The sequence below is a fragment of the Daldinia vernicosa genome, assembly GCF_022497035.1.
Source record: "Daldinia vernicosa strain CBS 139.73 unplaced genomic scaffold F5Y00scaffold_41, whole genome shotgun sequence".
Classification (NCBI taxonomy): Eukaryota; Fungi; Ascomycota; class Sordariomycetes; order Xylariales; family Hypoxylaceae; genus Daldinia; species Daldinia vernicosa.
In genome coordinates this window covers 258985-280274 of record NW_025953957.1, presented here as the reverse complement: position 1 = coordinate 280274, position 21290 = coordinate 258985, and the positions used below count along the sequence as shown (strand labels likewise).

General features: G+C 49.2%; 3 protein-coding genes across 3 annotated transcripts; 2 read left to right on the top strand and 1 right to left on the bottom strand.

The window, feature by feature from the left end:
• Positions 1-1511: 1511 nt before the first annotated feature.
• F5Y00DRAFT_254496 (acetyl-CoA synthetase-like protein) lies at positions 1512-4939 on the top strand (the record flags this gene model as incomplete). Its single annotated transcript, XM_048010175.1, has 5 exons — positions 1512-1829; positions 1876-2275; positions 2337-2573; positions 2632-2707; positions 2767-4939. The coding sequence occupies 5 exons, from the start codon at positions 1512-1514 to the stop codon at positions 4937-4939; spliced, it is 3204 nt and encodes a 1067-aa protein (XP_047862660.1).
• A 610-nt stretch (positions 4940-5549) lies between these two features.
• F5Y00DRAFT_243379 (uncharacterized protein) lies at positions 5550-10986 on the top strand. Its single transcript, XM_048008661.1, has 5 exons — positions 5550-5855; positions 5927-6186; positions 6285-6717; positions 6783-10326; positions 10386-10986. The coding sequence occupies exons 2-5, from the start codon at positions 6071-6073 to the stop codon at positions 10700-10702; spliced, it is 4410 nt and encodes a 1469-aa protein (XP_047862659.1). The 5' UTR covers positions 5550-5855; positions 5927-6070; the 3' UTR covers positions 10703-10986.
• A 6426-nt stretch (positions 10987-17412) lies between these two features.
• F5Y00DRAFT_139761 (uncharacterized protein) lies at positions 17413-19866 on the bottom strand. Its single transcript, XM_048004351.1, has 4 exons — positions 19669-19866; positions 19389-19603; positions 19142-19328; positions 17413-19008 (listed from the first exon to the last, which is right to left on the bottom strand). The coding sequence occupies exons 2-4, from the start codon at positions 19431-19433 to the stop codon at positions 17504-17506; spliced, it is 1737 nt and encodes a 578-aa protein (XP_047862658.1). The 5' UTR covers positions 19434-19603; positions 19669-19866; the 3' UTR covers positions 17413-17503.
• Positions 19867-21290: the final 1424 nt, after the last annotated feature.

Below are 21290 nucleotides of genomic sequence, written 5' to 3'. Positions count from 1 at the left end.
CCAGCGCCTAGATATTCTTCAACACTATATTTCTACCATCCAGTTGATGAATTGCCCAACCTGTTCAACTTGGCGGCTAAGGGTTTTTATCCAAGTATCTATATCCCTTAACACATTTAATATCGTACTGGAGTTAGAAGAAGGACTGCCCAAATTAACCAAACTAATGACATGGTAAGAATTTAAATATGCTATAGATATTGCGTAAATTTAGCAGGTCAGTGTCGATTATCAAAGATGACCTCAATGTCGTCCATAATTTGACTCGGCAATATGCAACGTTCTTTCCTATCATTAGGTTCTTATAATAATGCTCTGTATAGAGCTACTTCCCCTATATGCGAGTCTCTTCTACCGCGATACTTAATGTCCGAATTCTCGGGGAAGTAACGTTATGGGTTGTTGAACCCGGGTCCGATACGGTTCGGCCGAAAATGTTGAAGCCGAGGTCTGCGTTTGATCATCGAGGCCATAGGGCGGTTTATTTTTGCTCGGCTACCCCGAAAACCGTACCAAATCAAAGTGCTCAGCTCAATCAGCATAATACTTTAGAATTGAGCTGTGATCAAGAAATCCGTGCTGTTCCCAGTAGTATCCGGGAATAACCTGCACATATTATGAGCGGTTGGATCCAAATTAATTTCTTGACCAACGGAAAACCACCACAACATGTCATTTGTGTACCAATGTACAGGGCGTATGAGCGACATACAGGGCAGTCTGAACCTTCATGGCCTTTCCTACTATGCAAATCTTAGTCGCCAAGCGAGACAAAGATAAGTCCTTGATATTCACGGAACATTCTTGAGTGGATGGAACCATGATATATCCGGGTGTGGCATCAAAACTGGTGTCACATCCTTGGTCATGAGACGCATATTCGTGATACCTCACGTAAGTCCTGAAGGATATAGGGGTTTTAGATTCGCTGGTTCGTAATCCCATAACACGAATTATGTCTATCATGTTAGATATCAACGATTTGTGACCGACTATAGCCGCTTATGAGGTAGATAATATGTCCCCCTTGGTTCATTTACTTTAGCTGTTTAGGAAATTTAGCAATGCTGTAACATATTGTCCCTAGGTAAATTTGTAGCCTCCCCGGGGTAGATGTATTTGTAATTGCCCGCTTCCGGGATTCGGATATAGGTCGTGACGGTATTTTCCTTTGCTGGAGCCAAGATGCAACCATTACACTACATGGCAGGCCACGGAATTATCAGATACTCATTCCACCACAGTTGACACATGATATTTTATGCTGTGGCCTCCACCTGACCGGGGATTCGATCTGTACTCATTTGACTATAATAACCAAGGCGCTGCTCTGACCTTGCCTTCCGGGAGTATTGGCAATAAATCCTATTCAAGTTCTAGCCAACATTACTGAATTGATAGCAACAGAAAGGAAAGAGGCAAGTCTGAATTGTTGTACCTTATCCTTCGTAGCACGAGCATAGAAAGAAAGGCGAGCTCCCGAATAAGCACTGACAAGGGAAATAGGCGACATGATAGACAAGGAGACAAATGGATCCAAGCAGGATCAACATTGCAAGTATCGGCTGGTTCCCAATATAATCGACGATATCGCGAGGGCGGATCCTAAGAAAGAGGCGTTCCTTGTACCGCGCTCTGACAACCCCAAGGATGGTTGGAAATCCATTACCTTTAAAGAGTACGCAAACGCCATAAACCACATCGCGTACAGGATCATCCAGACATGCGGCACCCCATCAGAGGGTTCCTTTCCTACAATAGCCTATGTTGGCCCAAACGACGCTCGTTATGTCATATTACTAGTTGGCGCCGTCAAGGCCGGCTACAAGGTAATCTTCCTCATGAGTATTGGGTATCCGGAATTGACTGTTTTAGGCTTTGTTTATCTCTCCCCGTAATTCTCTCGAGGGGCAGTTAAGTCTATTTGATAAGACGAATTGTCATATTCTTGCTTTTGCAAAGCCACAACGAGGATCAGTCCGTCCGTGGCTAGAAGAACGCGAAATGAAGGCAATCGAAGTAGGCCCCGTCGAAACTTGGTTCCCTGAGCAGGACGTCGAACCGTACCCCTACGAAAAGACTTTCGAGCAAGCTGATTGGGATCCATTGGTAGTTCTTCATACCAGCGGAAGCACTGGAATCCCGAAGCCGGTCGTCATAAAACAGGGTCTGATAGCTATGAATGATATTCGTCATGACGTACATACATTTGGTAATGGATTCGAACCTTGGATGCGAGGGATTACAAAGGTATCGCGCAAACATTTTCTGCCAAGTAAGCTAACTACCTACTTAGATTCTCAAAGCTTATGGCTCGATTTGCTGATATGTCTCAGTGCCCCCTTTTCACGCGGCCGGACTATATCTCTTTCTCTTCTGCGTATTATACTTTGATACCCCGATCGCCTTAGGTATCAGTGATCGCCCCTTATCAATTGACTTGATCGTCGAGTGTCTCGATAACCTGGATGTCGAGGGAGCTATGCTTCCACCAGCGATGGTGGAAGAGATGAGTCAGAATGAAGAGTGGATTCGGCCACTGACGAAACTTAAGGTTGTTGCTTTCGGTGGAGGTTAGTGATAAATGTCTAGCAATAATTCTACTTCTGCCAGAGGGGCTAATTCCAGCAGGAAATCTTAACAAAGAAGCCGGGGACAGATTAGTCAAGAGGGGAATAAGACTTGCCAATGTGATAGGTGCTACGGAGTAAGTCCACTTACGGCTCAGGGCCAATTTCATTCATCAAATACATCTAACAATCTTAGATATATGATGCTTCAGATGTACTTTCAGCCGAACCCGGAGCTCTGGCAATATTTCATATTCAATTCCGATATAATCGGAGCGGATTGGCGCAAGGTAGAAGGTACCGAAGACGTCTATCAACTAGTAATTGTCCGACAAGATAAGCATCCAGGTCTTCAGGGTGTTTTCTATACTTTCCCGGAGGCCGACGAGTTCGACACTAAGGACATGTATAAGCGCCATCCAACTCTACCGGATCATTGGATTTATTACGGAAGATCTGACAACGTCATCGTGTTTTCTAACGGAGAAAAGCTTAATCCGGTGACCATTGAGGAAATTGTTGTCGATCATCCCGGAATCAAGGGTGCTTTGGTAGTGGGCTCAGATCACTTTCAAGCTGGTCTCCTTCTAGAACCCATGATCAATCCTAAAAATGATCAAGAAGCCGAACAGCTGCTTGATAGCGTCTGGCCATATGTTGCTAAGGCAAATAGCGTAACCGCCGCCCACGGACAGATAGCACGCCAGCTCATCACGTTGGCTAGCCCAGACAAGCCGTTTCACCGCGCTGGCAAGGGAACTGTACAACGAGCAAGTACGCTCAAGTTGTATAAGGAAGAGATCGACAAACTTTACGAAGAAGCAGACAAAGCTTTCGACGGAGTTGCTCCGCAAATTGATATGAATTCTGAGGACGCACTGGCGGAATCCATAAAGGATATATTCGGAACTAGACTTGGATCTAAAGGGGAACTCGAACCAGACACCGACTTTTTCTCGACTGGTATTGACTCTTTACAAGTTATCAATGCTACCCGATTCCTCCGTAGCGGACTGGAAGCTTCAGGTTTCCATGTCGACGCGGCGAAGGTGTCCGCTCATGTTATATATGGCAATCCCACACCGCGAAGACTTGCTCGGTATCTCTATTCTGTGGTGAAAGAAGGCGACAATGGGAACACCGAGAGAAGCCAAGACCACGAACTTCAGGCAATGAAGTCTTTCTGGAAGAAGTATACGGACGACATACCGAGGAAGAGGGAAGGAAGATCTGACCCTGGAGATGAGAATCAGACGGTCCTCCTTACCGGATCCACGGGTATGCTAGGATCTTACATGCTGGATCTCCTCGTGAAGAGTCCGTTGGTGAAGAAAGTTATCTGTTTGAATAGAGCTGAGGATGGCGGTATCAAGCGTCAGAGGCAGGCTGCTAATGACCGAGGTCTCAATACAGATTTTACATCCAAAGCCGAATTCTTACATGCAGACATGTCACGCCCGGACTTTGGACTTCCTTCCGACGTCTATAGCCGGCTGTTAAATGAAGCGGACCGCTTTATTCATAATGCGTGGCCGGTCAACTTTAATATTCCCGTCGAATCCTTTGAGCCACATATTCGAGGTGTCCGGAATGTTGCTGATTTCGCGACTAACTCATCCAAGCGCGTGGCTGTCGTGTTTATATCGTCGATAGGCACCGCAGACAATTGGGATGGCAAAAAGGGGACGATACCAGAACAAAGGCTCGAAGATCTAGGGCTCGCAGGGGGCGGCTACGGGCGTAGCAAAATGGTGGCGAGCCTTATTCTAGATGACGTTGCGAAAGTAGGTGATTTCCCAGCCGCGATAATCCGAGTTGGTCAAATCGCCGGCCCTGAGTCAGAGGCCGGCTGTTGGAATAAACACGAGTGGCTCCCTTCTATTATTGCGAGCAGCTTGTACCTCGGAGCTCTTCCGGGTCACCTCGGAATTATGGACCGCGTCGACTGGACGCCAGCTGAACGTATTGCGAACTTGGTTCTAGAAGTCGCCGGGGTGTCTCAGAAGGTTGCCGCTCAGAATATTACTGGTTACTATCACGGTGTTAATCCTTCGGCCACATCATGGGCAGAGCTTGCTCCGGCTGTCCAGGAATTCTACGGGAAAGATCGTATCCGGGAACTTATTAGCTTCAAGGACTGGGTTGGCCGACTAGAGCAGAGCCAGACCAGCGACGCTCAAGATATAGACAGGAACCCGGGTGTTAAGCTAATCGATTCATATCGAGGGATGGCTGGCGCCCACGAAGCAGGTCAGAAGCCTTTTATCTTCGATATGACGCATACGATAGAGCGTAGTAGAACCATGAAGTCTGCCAAACCTATTACACCCGAGTTGATGAAGCATTGGTGTAAGCAATGGGGTTTCTAAGATGTATTCGTTTTTATCCTTTGAGTACATAGGAGGTACTTACATGTTACTAAGGTATATATGTAAGAGGCCTGGACGATCTATATAGAATGAATGATTGGACGTTGATTTAGAAAATCAATGATACGTGACACTGCATCTTCAGTTATTTACCATTTGCCATTGAGCAATGAACAGTAAACACATACCTACCGCTAATACCTTTGTACTTTACTCTGCGGCTCTTTAGGTATATGGTAACTTGGATCTTATGGAAGAGGTCGGAAATGGGCAAGGTTGATAGGTTAATTTAACTGGATTGCAATATATTTGAATTGGTCAGTTTGGGCTAGTTTCTTGTCCTTCATTTAGCTTGAAGTTTGGGGATGGAGCCGAGTCATGTTGTACCTAGTGTAAAAGGACATCAGTCATTTCGTGTGTGGCTCTCATGTAAAGTTCCACCGTACCTAAACTGCAGGAGTGGGTTGCCTGTGGCTGAGTACCTAAAGTACCTAAGGTACCTGGGTAGCTTCCACTTCCTATGCGTGGCAGCTGACAGCTGGCGGATGGCTAGTACTTCTTCCCCTCCAGCTGCCTAGGAAACTCTACCGTCCGGTGTCCACCCTGAAATTTCGACAAGAGGAAAGAAAAAAAAATTAAGGAATTTCCAAGTCGTCACCAGAGAAGAAACTCGACACCACCGCATCTTGCAGAGAAGAACAACAACTTTCATCTGTACCTACCTATTGCACAAAATAGCTTTACGAAGCAGAATCGGCTATTATTACGCCTGCGACAACATTTCCATGAAACGTATTGTTCATTTGATACTCGTAACTCGTATTTCGAAAGCATTCACAACCGCATTAACAGCCGCATCTGCATCCACATCCTCATCTGCATCCACATCTACATCCACATTCACATTCACATTCGCGTATGCATAAGCCCTAGGCACCTTGCTTTACACTCTCGTCGCGCAACGGCGACACTAACAAAACAAACCAGACTGGAACACGCCTGAATCCTCAATCCTCCTCAATCCTCTTCCGAGTCGTCTCGAATTTCCAAAGTTCAACACGCCACTTCGCCGATCATTACTATCGGTTATATTTCTCGCGAATAAAGGCTGCAGCCCCCCTAACCGTGACAATGACCTCAAATCTCCCCTCAAGTTTCGCCTCAGCAGCTGCCGGTCAGAACCCGAGCCGTGATACGAGATCGGGTGCTCGAAGTGATGGTCGAGGGAATAATACTAGCGGCGAATGGTACGTTGTTATTGCCTATTACTACTACTCTGCTACTATTAGATATGTTGGATTGCCTTGACAGCAAGCTGATTGCCCCTTTCTTTCCCTTTTTCTAGGTCTAGGTCAGGACGATCAACCAACGGCGGCACTCTAACTTTCCGTCGAATATCGACTACGCCCTCGAGCCAGTCGCTCAATAGCCAGATGCAAAATTCCGAAACCATCCAGTCAGCCTCTGCTGACCCTGCCGTTATTTCTGCCATGCCGGTTGGCTCCACCAATGTCGATAACTCGGGCATCCTTAGATACTCGCGAGACCAGCTCCTCTCTATTTACAGCGTCGTTCACGTGTCTAATCCTCAACGGCCCGATGTCTCTGCTCTGTTCGCGCCCGGATGGACCCCGGGACATGTCAATGGTACGACATCGAGAGGCTGGGGTAAGACTGCCGAGTCCCACGTCGCCCCTCAAGAGCCAGATATCTGTTGGGATGCACCAGGATCGACAACGGCAGTCGGCCTACAGGAGATGAGCCCAGACGAGAAAGAAGTGAGTCGCCGCCCTAAGTCTCGACCGTCAAAATAAGTCATCTCGTGGACTAACTTTTGAAATAGTTGTTCGCGTCCGACGTAAATTCTACTGTAAAGCCCCCGGCTCAGAATAAAGACGGGAATCACCCAGGAGGAGGGATAAACGGTCGGAAAGCTTCTCTTTCCCACGGAAGTTCAAGCAATTTCGGACTCGCTTCACCCTCAACTACGTCAAGACCTGGGACGAGACGACGTGAAACTACCGATACGAACCCATATTCTGGTGGTGGTGGCTTGACTTCTCCGACGTCTGCTACGCGCCCACCTCGAGATGATGCGTCATTCTGGTTTGGCCGAAAGAATATGGACCCGAAGGATTCAACTTTTGAGGAACCCGAAGAGGATACTAGTGCGCGGGAGGCCCCCGCTAAATCTCTGCCTTTTGGTAATCTAATACGCAACAATACGGCTCCGGGTAGCTCGGGTTTCGGAGGAGCATCTCTCTGGCAGACGTCGGCCTCGACCACCTTGCCTGGCATAGGTAGTTTCGGGAATTTTGCGCTTACTGGATCTACGATTGGGGAGAAGCGAGCTGGAAATCCTCGTGGCGAAAGCCGCTTAGCGCACTTGATTCCTAAGGAGAGCTCTGATAGTATTGCTGCTAAAGCAGGTGAGGGTGTTACTCCGGATGCTAACCGTCTTTGGCGCCCGCGCCAGCGCACCGATACGGACCCCTTCGGCGGCGAAGACAGCGTCTCGGGAAGTGCTGTTCTGGGAGGCGCTCAAGATACGAGTCCTCCTCCAATGTCTCATCCGCCTCTTCATACCTCGTACGATACGCCGGTGAAAGGATCTACTAGTGACTTCGGAATGTCCAGTCTCAACTTGGGGGGGCACCCGGAACATGAACAAGCGCCTTTAAGTCCGTCCGAAACGAATCCTTATAGAAGCCCCCCGGGCGAACGAAATGAGCACGAGGACGTGGGGGACAGGCAGCACGGCCCAACCGGTATCGCCGACCATGTCTCCGGCTACGGCGGGGGTTTGCCACGCTCTTTTGCCCATGCTACGTTTGACGGTAGCGATCGTAGTCAGACATCCAGCGTTGGAGCGAAGGCCTACCCGCCGTTGAGTAATCTAACTGGCTGGCCATCTTCCAGTACGCCAGACCGCGAGCGTGCCCCCTTCTCGGGCTTTGGCGGCTCACTTTTCGGCCCTGTTGGAGACCTGCAGTCCCCAAGCCTCGGTAATCTTGGCGGCGTGTTCGGTCCCGCGAGCACGACTGGCTTTGGTGGTTCCGGATCTTTTGGTCGAGCAAGCAAGCTCGGTTCTCTATTTCCGCCAGCCATGCAGGCGCAGATGCAAAGCCAGGACAATGAAAGCCTTAGCGATTCGATGCCGGACCTTCGTCAACCTAATCCATTAGGTGCTATCGGCCGTACTGCCCCCGGCGATCATGGCCGCGAAACTGATAGCCCTATGCGAGCCGGCAGGGGAATATTTGCCGACATGTTTGCTCAGGCCGAGACTAGTCGAACACCAGTCAATTCTGAAAGTCTGCATGGTATCTCGGCCGCTCCTCACAACCAGACTTTTACGGCGACTAGCAATGCACCATCCTATGCCGCCAGCCAGACGTCCGAACCCCCTTCTGTCCAGTCTCGCACTATGGTTATGCCCGACCGTATGAGATGGGTTTACCTAGATCCTCAAGGCCAGCAACAGGGTCCATTCACCGGGTTAGAAATGAACGACTGGTACAAAGCTAATTTCTTTACGCCTGACCTTCGTGTCAAGAAACTAGAGGATTCGGAGTTCGAGCCTTTGGGCCAATTGATTAGACGCATCGGCAACTCTCGCGAGCCCTTCCTTGTTCCTCAGATCGGTATACCTCACGGTCCGCCATCTCAGACTGGTCCTTTCTCTAACTCGGGTGGCGTGATACAGCCGCCTCTAGTCAATGCCTTTCCTAGTTTCGGCAGGACCTTGACGGCAGAAGAGCAGAACAATCTCGAGAGACGCAAGCAGGAAGAGCAATACTTGATGGCTCGCCATCGCGAATATTACGCAACCCAGCAGTCGATGGGCCGTGTCCCAATGCCCGCTGTCCCGGGGTTGCATCATCATTCTAGCGCTCACAGCCTCCAAAGTCAACCGAGTTTTGGTAGCATCACATCGCCCATCACAATGCCCCCACAACCCCCTATTGGTGCTATTGGAACACCGGGCTCTTTTTTCGACGCGCCAGCTACACATCAAGCCGCCGTCCCAGGTAGTTCTGGACAAGGACTAGAAATGTTCAGAGAGGACGACCTAGCTCGTCTGACAGGACCAGAACGCCAGATGTTGGCTGGCCTCCATGGTACGGGGGCGATAGGCGGCAGCCTCCCACCACAGCCCATCGGCGCGCCCGCTTCGGAAGCAGGTGTGCGCAGCCAACTCCCCAACTCTAGTGAACTCAGCGAAGACGTAGAAGGCTTTCGAGGGCGCTTGCAGGAATTCGAAAAGCTTAGGGCACAACACGATGCCGAAATGGCGGGACGACAAGCGTCGCCTCTTCGCAATAAGTCTAACGAGCAGGCTCCGCAAATGAGCTCACCCGCACGCCCTATTGAGCCCGAATCGGTTTCTGAACAATCCCCTGGTGGAGAGGCTACCCGCCATCAAGTTGAGAATGAGCAGTCGGCTGTCTTGGCAAAGCAATATCAGCAGGCTCAAGCTGCTGCAGTCGCCGCAAAAATCAGCGGGCTCCCAATGCCTTTCCCGCCGCCTCCATCCGCTACACCTTTACCTGCTCCCGCCCCACAACGCGTCAAATCTAATTTACCAGAGCAATACGCTACGAGTTCTCGATCTGGCACACCTGACATGACGCCGTCGTCAGCCGCGGCTCAACCGCCCCCGCTTGCCCCGTGGGCTAAGGACGGCGGGTTAGAATCACATAAGGGACCCAGCCTCAAAGAGATCCAACAGGCGGAAGCTCAGAAGGTAGCTAAGGCAGAAGAGGAAGCGGCTATTGCCCGACGTGCTCAGCTTGAACAAGAGGCAGCTCGAGAACGCGAGAAGGTTGCGGCTGCTGCTCCGGGTCTACCTACAAGCAGCACGTGGGGAACCGCGTCGCCTGTCAATCCTAGTACAGCCAGCAGCCCATGGGCAAAACCGGCCCCGGGGAAGATACCGGCGGCTGGACCTACGGCTCAGGCACAGACCTTAGACAAGAAAAAGACGTTGGCCGATATCCAGCGCGAAGAGGAAGCTCGCAAGCAGAAAGCGAAGGAGGTAGCCTCACAGACCGGACCTGTAAGCAGCGTCGGAAAGCGATACGCTGATCTCGCCAGCAAACCCAACATTGTCTCTGTCCCTAATCCAGCACCTAGCGCCAACACCTCGGGGTGGGCTACAGTTGGAGCCGGAGGTAAGGTAAAGGCACCGCCAACTGGCCCTTCTTCACAGGTACGACCTCCGAGCGCTCCCAAGCCAGCGGCCACTACCATTGCAACCCCCCCATCACGACCCGCTGTTAAGGCATCGAATTCCACGGCCGGCCCTGCCCATACGGAAGCCATGGAGGAGTTTACCAAATGGCTTCACGGTCAGTTGGCTAAAGGAATCACAGGTGTCACAGACAGTAAGTTGAAGCATATAACCCATATTAATGATAACCCTACTAACGAGGATTTGCAATAGTTGAAGCCTTCGCCAACACGTTGATAGGGTTCCCTCTCGTAGGCGATCTTATCTCGGATGCTATCTATGCCAACTCTAAAACGATGGACGGACGTCACTTTGCCGAGGAGTTTATTCGGCGCAAGAAGTTAGCCGATAAAGGCGTGGTAGAGAAGCAGCCGGCCAAAAGCCCATCTGCAGACACGCAATCAAGCACAGCAGGTGGTTGGAATGAGGTAGCCAAGAAGAGCAGCTACAAAGAGACCCCTAGTGATGCCAGTTTGATGCAGGGTGCTGGCTTCAAGGTCGTGCCCGGCCGAAAGAAGGGGAAGAAATAAAGCAAACTGGTAGCAAATGTGGCGTACGAATATCGATCAGCAAGGTAGGCTTGTAATGAATGATACTTGATAAGCCTTCATGACTTTAAATATCATCTGTGTATGCACAGACTGGTGCAGAACTAGACGAGGAGGGTTGTATCTTGAGATAGCCCCACGATGCAAACTACGACTCTTTTCTTAGCACCGAGGCTTGCTCAAGCTCAATGCTCAGGATTTTTGCTATCGTCCACTCAAATAGGTAGTAGATGAAGTGATGAAATAATAATGACTACATCAAAATATTTTTTCTCAGTTTGTAATACTTTTATAACCATGTCTCCTAACGACCAGTTTCCGTAAATGTTCCCTAATGCCCGGGTACCTGTTAAAGGGGTTTAAAGTACATTAGGTTAGGTACCTAAGGTAATCCGTACTAAGGGCAAGAGTTGTTCACCAATGGCCTCGCACAGACCATCTAATGCCAAATGATTTGTAACTCGAGGGAAAAACTCAAAAAGAAAGAAGGAAAAAAAATAAGAGAGAAAATGCCAAGATTGCCCCTCCCCCGCCATCGATTACATCGCATTCTACGTACATTCTACGTACATTCACTATCAAACCCTTCTAATGCCACTCATATTTGTATTGTAAACGTCTTAACGATGTTCATCATTTGAAACATCTTTTACTCTTCATCGGATGATAAAGTCAATATCTTATACTACGTATAATGATTTAATTTTACCATCATCTCCATTCTAAAATCGGGCAAATACAGATAAAATTACTCTATGCCATAGTCTAAGTCCAAGATGGTGGACAACGAGTTCTCGCCCGATACACTCATCTCGATTGAGAGATCTTTTGAGAATTCGTCCTTCCTTGAACCATTTAATACTGAACCAGCACAGGGCATAATAACCCAATTTGTCCAACATATAGCGGCGCAATCACCCGAGAAGCAAATCAAATCGGGGTTCGACGAAACTCACTTGAAATCCCACCTTGCTACTGAGACAATTCGCCTTGGCCTAGCTTCTCTAGGTGCTTTCTTACAGGCAAACGTTACAGGTCCAGTTCTCCAAGGTTTTAGCTCAGTTGAAGCTATTTTTGTTTCGGCTTTCGATAAGGAAAAGTCTCCTACTGAATTAAGCAATGGCACGAAGTCGGTAACGTCTTTAACGTCTTTAACGTCTTTAAGGAGGCTTTGTCTCAGCTGGCTTGAGGTGGATGGCGTTTCTCCGTATCCTTACATACCCCATATAGAGCTCTTTTGCTTGTCGAGATTCATCTTCACAACAGGCCTTGTATTACCAACTGAGTTACCTGAAGTCTGGTCAGATTCGCAGAATTCTATCCCGCTACACCTCTCCTGGACTCGGCTGAGGATTCACCTCTGGCATTATAAACTCATCACACAGCCCTCACTAGGTCCGGGGTCTTTATTCACCAAGAGCGGCCGCTGGACAGACGTGCCAACCCTCCAAGAGATTATTGAAAAAAGCATTATAGAAGCCGACACTTCTGTGACTAGGCCGACAGAGACGGATCAAGTCTCGGAAAAGACACAATGGCCTCGAGAGTATCGTATCCAATACTTTCTGGAAGAGGCAGCCTGCCATATCTTACTTGGCAATGATGCAAAAGCTCGAGAGGCCCTGAACTTAGCCACCAAGATTAGCGGCTTTTCTTATGCTCTTTCTGGAGCCCCTGGAAAGCGTACACGGTTTCAAGAGAAGAATATCAGTCAACTCGTAGTACTTGCTAAAAGTCATGCGTTACCTCCTACGGTACCTGGACAAGACCACGCCTCCAACGCCACACCCATTGCGCTTCCTCTAAACGATGATACCTTGTTAGAGAACATCAAGTTTGATAGCCATGTAATCGATAGTCGAGCTTCACTTCTTCCAGTCGAGTTACAAGATATTAAACCGGACGAACAACCGCAGCTTCGTCCGGAGGACCACATCATACTTTTAACTGAAGCAACCATAAAAGATACCTTTTCACCTGCAGATTCGCTGACTTCGGAAGAGATTTTACCCTTCGCTCTCCGAGTGATTGACGATAAGTCAACCAACTGGCAAACATACACCCAAGCTCTTCTCGTAAGGTCACGAATTGAGTTGAACAGAAGTCGAACTGTTGAACGTGCAGTTTTGCAGATGCAGGCCCTTGTGGATCAGGTTATCGTGGATACGGAAGAGACCAATGGCTTAGATGGGACGAGACGTCAAAGTGCAAATAAGCCAGAAACCACACCCGATATCCCCGCCATCCAAGTGACGCCTGATGACGGGAAGGGCCTGCAGGATGACCTTCAAAAACCAACATCATTTTTCCCCGTTCCCAAACCGGCCGAATCAGCATCGCCGCAGGAGAGGCTACGGTATGTCAATGCTTTGTCGGCTCCACCGCGTTGGCACCTCGAGTCCGAGCTCGCCTACGCCTGGACAACGGTTGGATCACTTGTCTCGGCCTTGGAGATATTCAAACGCCTACGGCTGTGGGCAGAAGTTGCGCTCTGTCTAGCAAGTAGCGCGGCGGCTGATGATCAGGAAGGCCGGGGTAGCGGAGGCGAAGAAAAAGCTCGGGCTATCGTGCGATGGCGGTTATTCAATCGCACTCCTGATGCTAAAGGTGCCGCCAATCCGAAAGATGATTACGACGAGGACGATGTCGAATTCGATATCTCATCTCTAAAGGCGACTGACTTCTATGGTTCAGAACGATCCCCTCCACCTCCCAATGCCCCTCGCCTATTTTGCATATTAGGAGATATGGAGGACGATCCTAAGTACTATCAACGTGCATGGGATATTTCCAATGGACGTTATTCAAGGGCGCAGAGGTCACTCGGTGAGCTCCATCTCCGAATGCAGAGATGGGAAGAAGCTCGAGAAGCATACAAACTTGCTGTTGGAGTTAATCGGCTAAGCTCAGAGATGTGGAGCAGACTTGGTGATATCGAGCTTCGTCTTGGAAACTTCCCTGATGCGGCTGAGGCGTTCCAGAGAGCAATCTCAAGCGCAAATAACACTTCCGGTGGTGAAGATGCGAGGACATGGAGCAACCTTGGAACTTCCCTCCTAAGTTGGTATCGCCAAATTATCTCGGAAACACGAGAACGACAGCAAAAGCTTGACAAGGATGATTCTAACTCTTTGGACGGGATGACAAGCACGAAGCGCGCCGCTGAACTGGGAAAGTCCGCAAATAATCTATTGCACGACTCCTTAATGGCCTTTAAGCGTGGAGCAACACTTGCCGACTCGAACTGGAGAATTTGGGATAACGTAATCACTCTGGCAGCAAGTATCTCACCAAATCCAGACTTAGAAGATGTGGTTATCGGAGTTAGAAATGTAATCCGCATTCGCAAGAGCGAAGACGCATTGGATCTTGATATCCTGACCCTCCTGGTTAGAGAGGCGACTAAGACGCCTGTCCCCACAAACATCGAAGAAGGGAAAATATTCGAGCCAGCAAGGGGTACCATCGAAAGCAAGATCATCTCGCTCTTCGAGAATGATATCGTGCCCATCATTACGACAAATTCGGCGTCCTGGGCTCTGGTGTCACGCCTTCGTGCCTGGAGGAAAGACTGGACAGGCGCACTGGACGCAGCGGAGAAGGCGTGGAGGACGGCTGTCGGCGGGGTCGGGAGTTCGTTATCAGCATCTGGCGGCGTTCAAAGCCAACATGGGAGCTGGCTAACAGATCCAGACGCATGGGATGCTGTAGTTCAAAGGACATCGGAGCTAGTAGCGGCGTACGAAAATTACGGATCACGCATAGATATCATCGGTACTAAGTGGAAGGGTAAGGCGAGAAGCGCGGTTAGGAGCGTAATGGGGAAGGCCAAGGATTCGTGGGAGGGCGATCAAAGATGGCAAACATTGGCCGACATGATGGAGGACTTAAAATTGTAAGGGGGGATACCCGGCTGAAATGTAGCTGTCCCTTCTTCATGCCATTATAAGATAATCCAGAAAAGCTATATTTTTCGATATGTCTAGTGGTTCAACCTTTGAGTGACCTAACAATCTCATAGTAGTCGTATAGATGCAACCATAGCATAAATAAGTTAAAGATACCTAGGTAAATAGGCTAGATAGGTAGACAAGCTATGTTCCCAAAACGCCTTCCGCCATCTAATCCTTGACATGCATCTATTGCTTCTCTTCCTTCGTCTCTCAATATTGCGCCCCAGCCCTAGTTCCCATAGCCCAATAATAAACAAGACCATATCATCTAGTCTAGGTTCTCATGGTAGTCCCCGATTCCCAAATACACTTGTCCGTAAAATAGACACCCGACGAAATGCGTTTCTGACTTAAAGGTATTGATCTAGTAAAGCAAGCAAAGCAAAATAGAAGAGAATAAAACAGAAAGCTAAAGTTACAAGAATTGCGAAACAAACAGGGTATAAAATGCTTTGAACAGAAAAGACACCAACCGATCAAACCACCATGCGTGTCTATACCACGCCCTCTAAGTAGGTACCTAACCCTTCCCCCACCTACCTCTATCCGTGTTAACACTTGGTCAGAGCTGAGGGTTCCCAGCGGGAGCCGCGGGGGCGTCCCAATCACGCAAGATGGAGCTTGAAAAGAAATATTAGAAAGGGTTGTAGGAAAAATGAAGTAATGAGTGACAATGTATGCGTTTAGACACCTGGATAGGGGTGTCTAGCTTTGATAGAAAGATAAATGAAATATGAATAAGCCAGGTCGTCGTAGAAAACACGCCCGAACTTCATCAGTGCGTTAAAGTTGGTTAACTAGGTAGAGAGCAAAACAAGAAGCCGAAACCCGGAAGGGAAGAAATGAATTACATTTCTTAGACGTCCTAATCCCGGGACAAGGATAGGTAAAAGACAAAAAACGACCGTAAGAAGTAGAGGAGTAGTATAGTAAGGCTAACAAGTAGTGTACGGTCTGAATCCCGGGGTAGATTGGTGTGTTGTGAAGGGGGGGTAAAGTAAGTCGTCTTTAGGCCAAGCAACAAGTTTTGCTAATATTATAACAATTCATGGTGCCCGTAGAAAGGCATGCAGGCATCACCAGGCATCCAGCTTCGGTAAGGACTGGGGTTGTATATGGCCAGTGAATGTTTGTTTATTCGGTATCCATAACCATGCCCCCTATACCCCGGTTGTGGTATCAAATAAGATATCAAATAAGATGTTAGTGGAGTCTGGTGATGGGACTATTATGAAATGCATTGTGTAGATCATCTGCAAGGCCAAGAGTTATAGCATAAGCCTCGAGACCAAGTAGCTGTCGTGAAACCACTAAATCTGAGTTCGAAGTATTGGAGAGACAGGGAGAGACAGCTCCCGATGATGCTTGAAGGACTGCGTGACGCAGATGGTATGCATCATGCAGCGGCAGCGGCGCGCACCCGATAGACACACATCTAGACATAGACACAATCCATGTTGCCCACATGGATGCATCTGCATGTCGACATGCTTGTGACCAATCAGTCACTCGAGATAGCTATGCAAAGTCGATCATGGTCCCCCAGATTAGCCCTCTCCGATCCCGAGAAGGGAATAAGACGTGATAATTATGATAGTGGCAATGGCTTGCATCCACCCAGCCACCTAGCCTTGTTAAGAGAGGTAGCCTGGGCTTTGGAGCATGAGGGTTTGAAGTTGTCACGGGTGCGGCGGCTCCCACGGCGGAATAAATCCAAGAGGCGAAGTAAGGACACCGGAAGATAAACAAGGGTGAGTTCGTTTGGTATCGTGCGATCAAGTTGGAGTACCGGGTTGAATTATGATTGGTTGACCTCACAACAGCTGACCTTGGCCGAACTCACCCCCCTTTTTCCCCCACACACGATTTACAAAACCTATACACCATCTCATGAGGCGCGCTCCCCACCAACCCTCAACAAACTTGGCATATGCCATCATACGAATGGTCCTCTCTCTCTCTCCATCTTCTCGGTTGGAGCCTAGCATGGCTCCCCATCACGAACCACACGCGCACGCACGCACACCACACACACGCTCTCTCTCTCTATCTCTCTTTCTCCTTTGACTCCTAAGAAACTCGACCGTCCCAGAGGCAGAACCATCTCCTGCTTCACACCATACTAGTGCCGTATGATTTCACAGCGGCATAATGAAAGGCGAGGGGGTTATGTGCAGGAAGGTATGATACGGATGTCCGAGCTAGATTCCGCGTTCCAGACTACGGCTTGATCTTGTTTATTTCCCTGATATTGGAAGAATGGATAGCCCGTCCTGCAACCCTCGTCCTCTCGCGGGACGCGCCCGGCGCCACACCAACTTCATCCCTGGCGGCAGGAGTTACGCCGCTATTCCCGATGGCTGACATCACCGTATGCTCCAGTGCCGTACACATGACTTTGGTGATGCTGGTGACTCGTCGTATAGGTAGAAGCTGCTGCTGAGGCATCGCCGTAGCCGCTCGAAACGGAAATGGGGTCCCAGCGCTGCGTCTGGGGAGCCATACCGTAGCTTGGCGGCGCCGGTAAGTGTTGCTGTGGTCTCGTATCTGCGTGTCTGTATGAAGGAGCAAGGCTTGGGATGTGGATGCCCTGGGGAGAGTGTGACTTGATGCCAGGGGATATTGTTCGCCCGGGATACGCGGCCCATGCCGAGGGTGCTCCTGTTAGAGACCGTGGCGATGGCATCGAATGTGAGTCGTGGTGAGAATAGCCGCCGTCTGACACCGTCGGTGTATGCGGTGGTCCATAGAGACCCGGGCTCGTGCTACTAACAGGTGTGAGTAAAGTCGGCCCCGGTCCAGGGGGTACCGTAGACGAAGGTGATGCAGACTAGGTCGTAGAGTTAGCGACGGGAGTTCTATATAATTCGAAGGAGTTTAAGAATATAGTAGCTACTAGAGAACTTGTACTCACATATTTAGAGATGATCTTCTTAAGTGCCGAGCTTAGAATCTTCCAGGGGAACACTTTCACATCCTTCTCGATGTTACGCGGTTTTACGACCGAGTAGCCCATTATTATCTTAAAGAATTCCTCGGTCTCTGGCTTGGCCTTGCTGACCGTTAGGGGACGGAAACCCTCCAAGTTTCGACGAATACGATTTTTCTCTTCCACGGTGAACCTATTTGGCGCAGCCACGAGCTGCTCCAACAAGGAAATTGTATCGACGCTCGTCACAAAGCACTCTTCTTTCTCCGCCCAGTATATGCAACTGACGAAAATGCCATTCTGCGGTCGCTCGTTGACTGGTACAGCCTTGAATGACGTCGAAAGGGTTGAGCCTTGCTGCTTCTTGCTGAACATGACGATCCGCCTTCGATCTTCCCATTCGTCCTGAGTCCACCCTGATACCATCGACTCGAGATCTCCATTTATCTTCAACACCGCCTTGGTCGAGTAGAGAGCGTACGGGTTGAGCTGACCGCCCCCCGTCGGCCCTGAAGCCTGTAGCGTGCTCGTCCGGATCAGCTGCGGGGTACTAGATGTTGTTGGCGCCGGTAATGTCGCTATACTGCTTGGCCGACTGATTGTATGATTGACGCCCGTAAGAGGACTCCTTGCCGAGAGAGAATGGCCATACGAGTTCCACGAAGGAGTTTTCAGCGGCGGCGGACGGGGATAGTCGATTGCGTAGGACGAACGATGGTAAGTCCCGATCATATTGTCGTTGTTTGAGTAGCTCGTGTCATAGTTAGACGCGACGGCCTGTGGTGCAGTGGGAGCATAGCCGTATGTATTTGTAGCAGAATCGGTTCCCATATGGTCTGGTTCTTGTTGTTTTGTAGGGACTTCCCTCTGTTCAGGTGATCTGGACCCCCTTTTCGCCCGCGTGACATCCTCAGGCGGGCCCTCTGCACTCCCGGCTGGAGTGTCATGATAAGTGAACGTGCCGACATCAATTGTAGCCAATGTCTGCCCGGCTGCGCTCTCGATCAGGAGTGATAAAGGCACGTTGGGACTGGGACTCCTCGTGTCTTCGAGCTGCGGTGCGTCTCCGCTGACTGCATAACCAAAGCCACTCGCATCACTTGTATCCCTAACAGCGTGTGCCGGACTCTTGTGGGAACCGAACGCGAGGTAGAAATGACTCGTGATCGCGATCAGATCGTACGGAGCCGATATCTTGATCAATACCTTAGTTCCAAATATGCCCGCTGTCGGTTGGTATGAGATCAGCGTGGCTACTATTGGCGTCATGTACTGGCCGGCAGAGCCGTTTGCCGCGAAGGCCATCTGGTTGAGTTGCGCAGCAGCATTTTCAGGTTGCTGGGCAGCAAATTGCTGAGCAGAGTATTGGTAGTGAGGATCTTGGTACGATCTCGACGAATCGAACGCTGTGGCTCGAAAATCGAGTTAGCTTTATAATCCCTTAAATCCATCAACGCCAATGATATGCCTGTTAGAACCGAAAGCACAACACACGTGCTTTTTGGATTCTAACCAAGCAACGACCAAGCAAGCACTTACCATGCATTTGGGGCGGCTGTGGTTTCGAATACGTGGACATAGACAGGAGACCAGGCGGGGAATCCCCACGAAGGTCTCCTCCGTTCGCTCTAGCGGCGGCCTCTTCCTCGTACCTAAGGATCACCGTCTCGGGGGACTCGAGCGCGTCAGTATCGACGATTATTGGCCTCTGTGGATGGTACTGAGGCTACAACACCCGGTCAATACATTTTCGACAACTATATGCCTTCTCTCGAGTTTGACTCACCTCGAACAGCTTATAGGTCGGGTATTCAAACTTGACGGCAGACATCAAGCTGCCTGTTTCGAGCAAGCCTAGGGGATTATAGGATGGGATACGTTCCAAATGGAACGAGCAAACACCTGTTTCGGGAGTAGTGTTGCAGAAGTTCGAAGGGCCTCGTATGTTGAGACTATAAAGTAGTATCTCCCTAGATTCTGTACAGGCAGCGTCTAGAGTTCCTAGTGAGAGAGGGTTAATGGCTATTTTCTCGCGCGCCGCCTGTCTTATGCGATACCAAGCTTACGGGATGATCTGATATGACGGTTCTCCTGTTGGTGAGCCGGTGAAACAGCCACCCAAGAAAATTATGCGAGCGTAATAGGAACCTGTAGTTGCTGAAAACTCAGAAACAAGCTGCTGTAAGAACTGACTGGTTTGGATCTCAATAGACTAGAACTGCAGGATGCTCCGCCGACTTATTCGTGGGGGGGATTAATATGAAATCCCCTTCTTTCTTCCTTCCTAATAGGCCTAACAGTCTTTGACAACCTAGCTCGCAGGAGTAGATGGTAGTCTAGAGCCACTCATTGGTCGAAACAAGCTGTTGGCAAACTGATTCTGAGTCGAGTCTCGGAAAGTGGAAGCATCCAAAACTTTTCCCCACCCCTAAAAGAGGATACTCAACTCCCTTGCTATCCTGTCCCTCTGGATGCCTGTAGAGTACTTCTGCTTTCTACTTATTCGTTAGCTAAGAGAGAATACGGCCTATTTATCCCAAAGGGCGCCGTCGCTATACAAGTTTTGGGAAGTAGGCGTGGTGACTGTGCCGATAAAAGCGATAGTCGAGCTGGCGGAATTAAGTGACAATATGCTATAACGTACCGTGTACACTCAAGTTGGTTGAGTGTGGATACCTATCTTGTTCGTATGCAGCCTGCCCGAACGTGTTCGCATGAAGGTTGAGTTGGAAGGGCTGCAATCAGAAGTAGGTGGCTATCCGAAAGGTTCGCGTGTCCCGCGTGGTTCGTGTCGTAGCTTGAACCAAAAAACACGAGTTGCCAACAACGAACAGGTAAACGGGCTAAAGAACAGTAAGTTGTCGGAGAACCTGTCGGCAAACGAACGGGCTTTAGAGGAAAGTCTCTGAAATATGTGTGTGTGAGACGTTGATCCTCAAGCTAGAACCAGATGGAGGGAAGTTCTTCGAAGGGAATAGGAACTGATAAAGAGACGAGAGGAATAAGTTGCAAGACACATTTCTCGGATCGCCGTTGTGAAGTAATGGGGCTGTAGTCAAGATTCCTATGCTGTGGCCGGTCGAGACCATTGCATTACACAGGAATATATACTATCGATGTACCTTTTTCTCGGTTGTTCATCTCAAGCCTCCCCTGCTTTACTTTTATTGTTATTTTAAATTTTTTTTTTCTGTTTCTTTACTCCGTTTAAAATTTCCCGGGTAGTTTAGATAGACACATACAGACTTCTAGTGTCTCTCATGCCCCTTAAGAGCATACGGTTTTCTTTAATCTTGAATTCTACGTCCTTGTAATGTTGAGTCGACCAGTAACTTGTATATGCAGAAAGAATGATGTAAAATCCAGTGGGAGTATAGAGGGTGGAGGAAGTAATGAACAGGGATACCGGCCGTTGAAATGCGAGATCTAATTGTCTTAAAAAAAAAACTGCAAATCATGCAAGGGTCTGTGATCGGGGGGGAGAAGACTTTGGGGTTGTGCACCAGATTCAGGACTAGGTAGATGATAGATTATGGACCCCCCGCATTAGTCGAAAGGGATAGATGCCAGGCAGACCACTAAAGGAAAGGTCCTATAGTAGCATGTAACGGGACGGGCGTGAGAAGAAAAAATTTATTAAAAAACAAAAAGGCCCAAGAGCAAAAAAAAGCATGGGGTATGTAGTGGA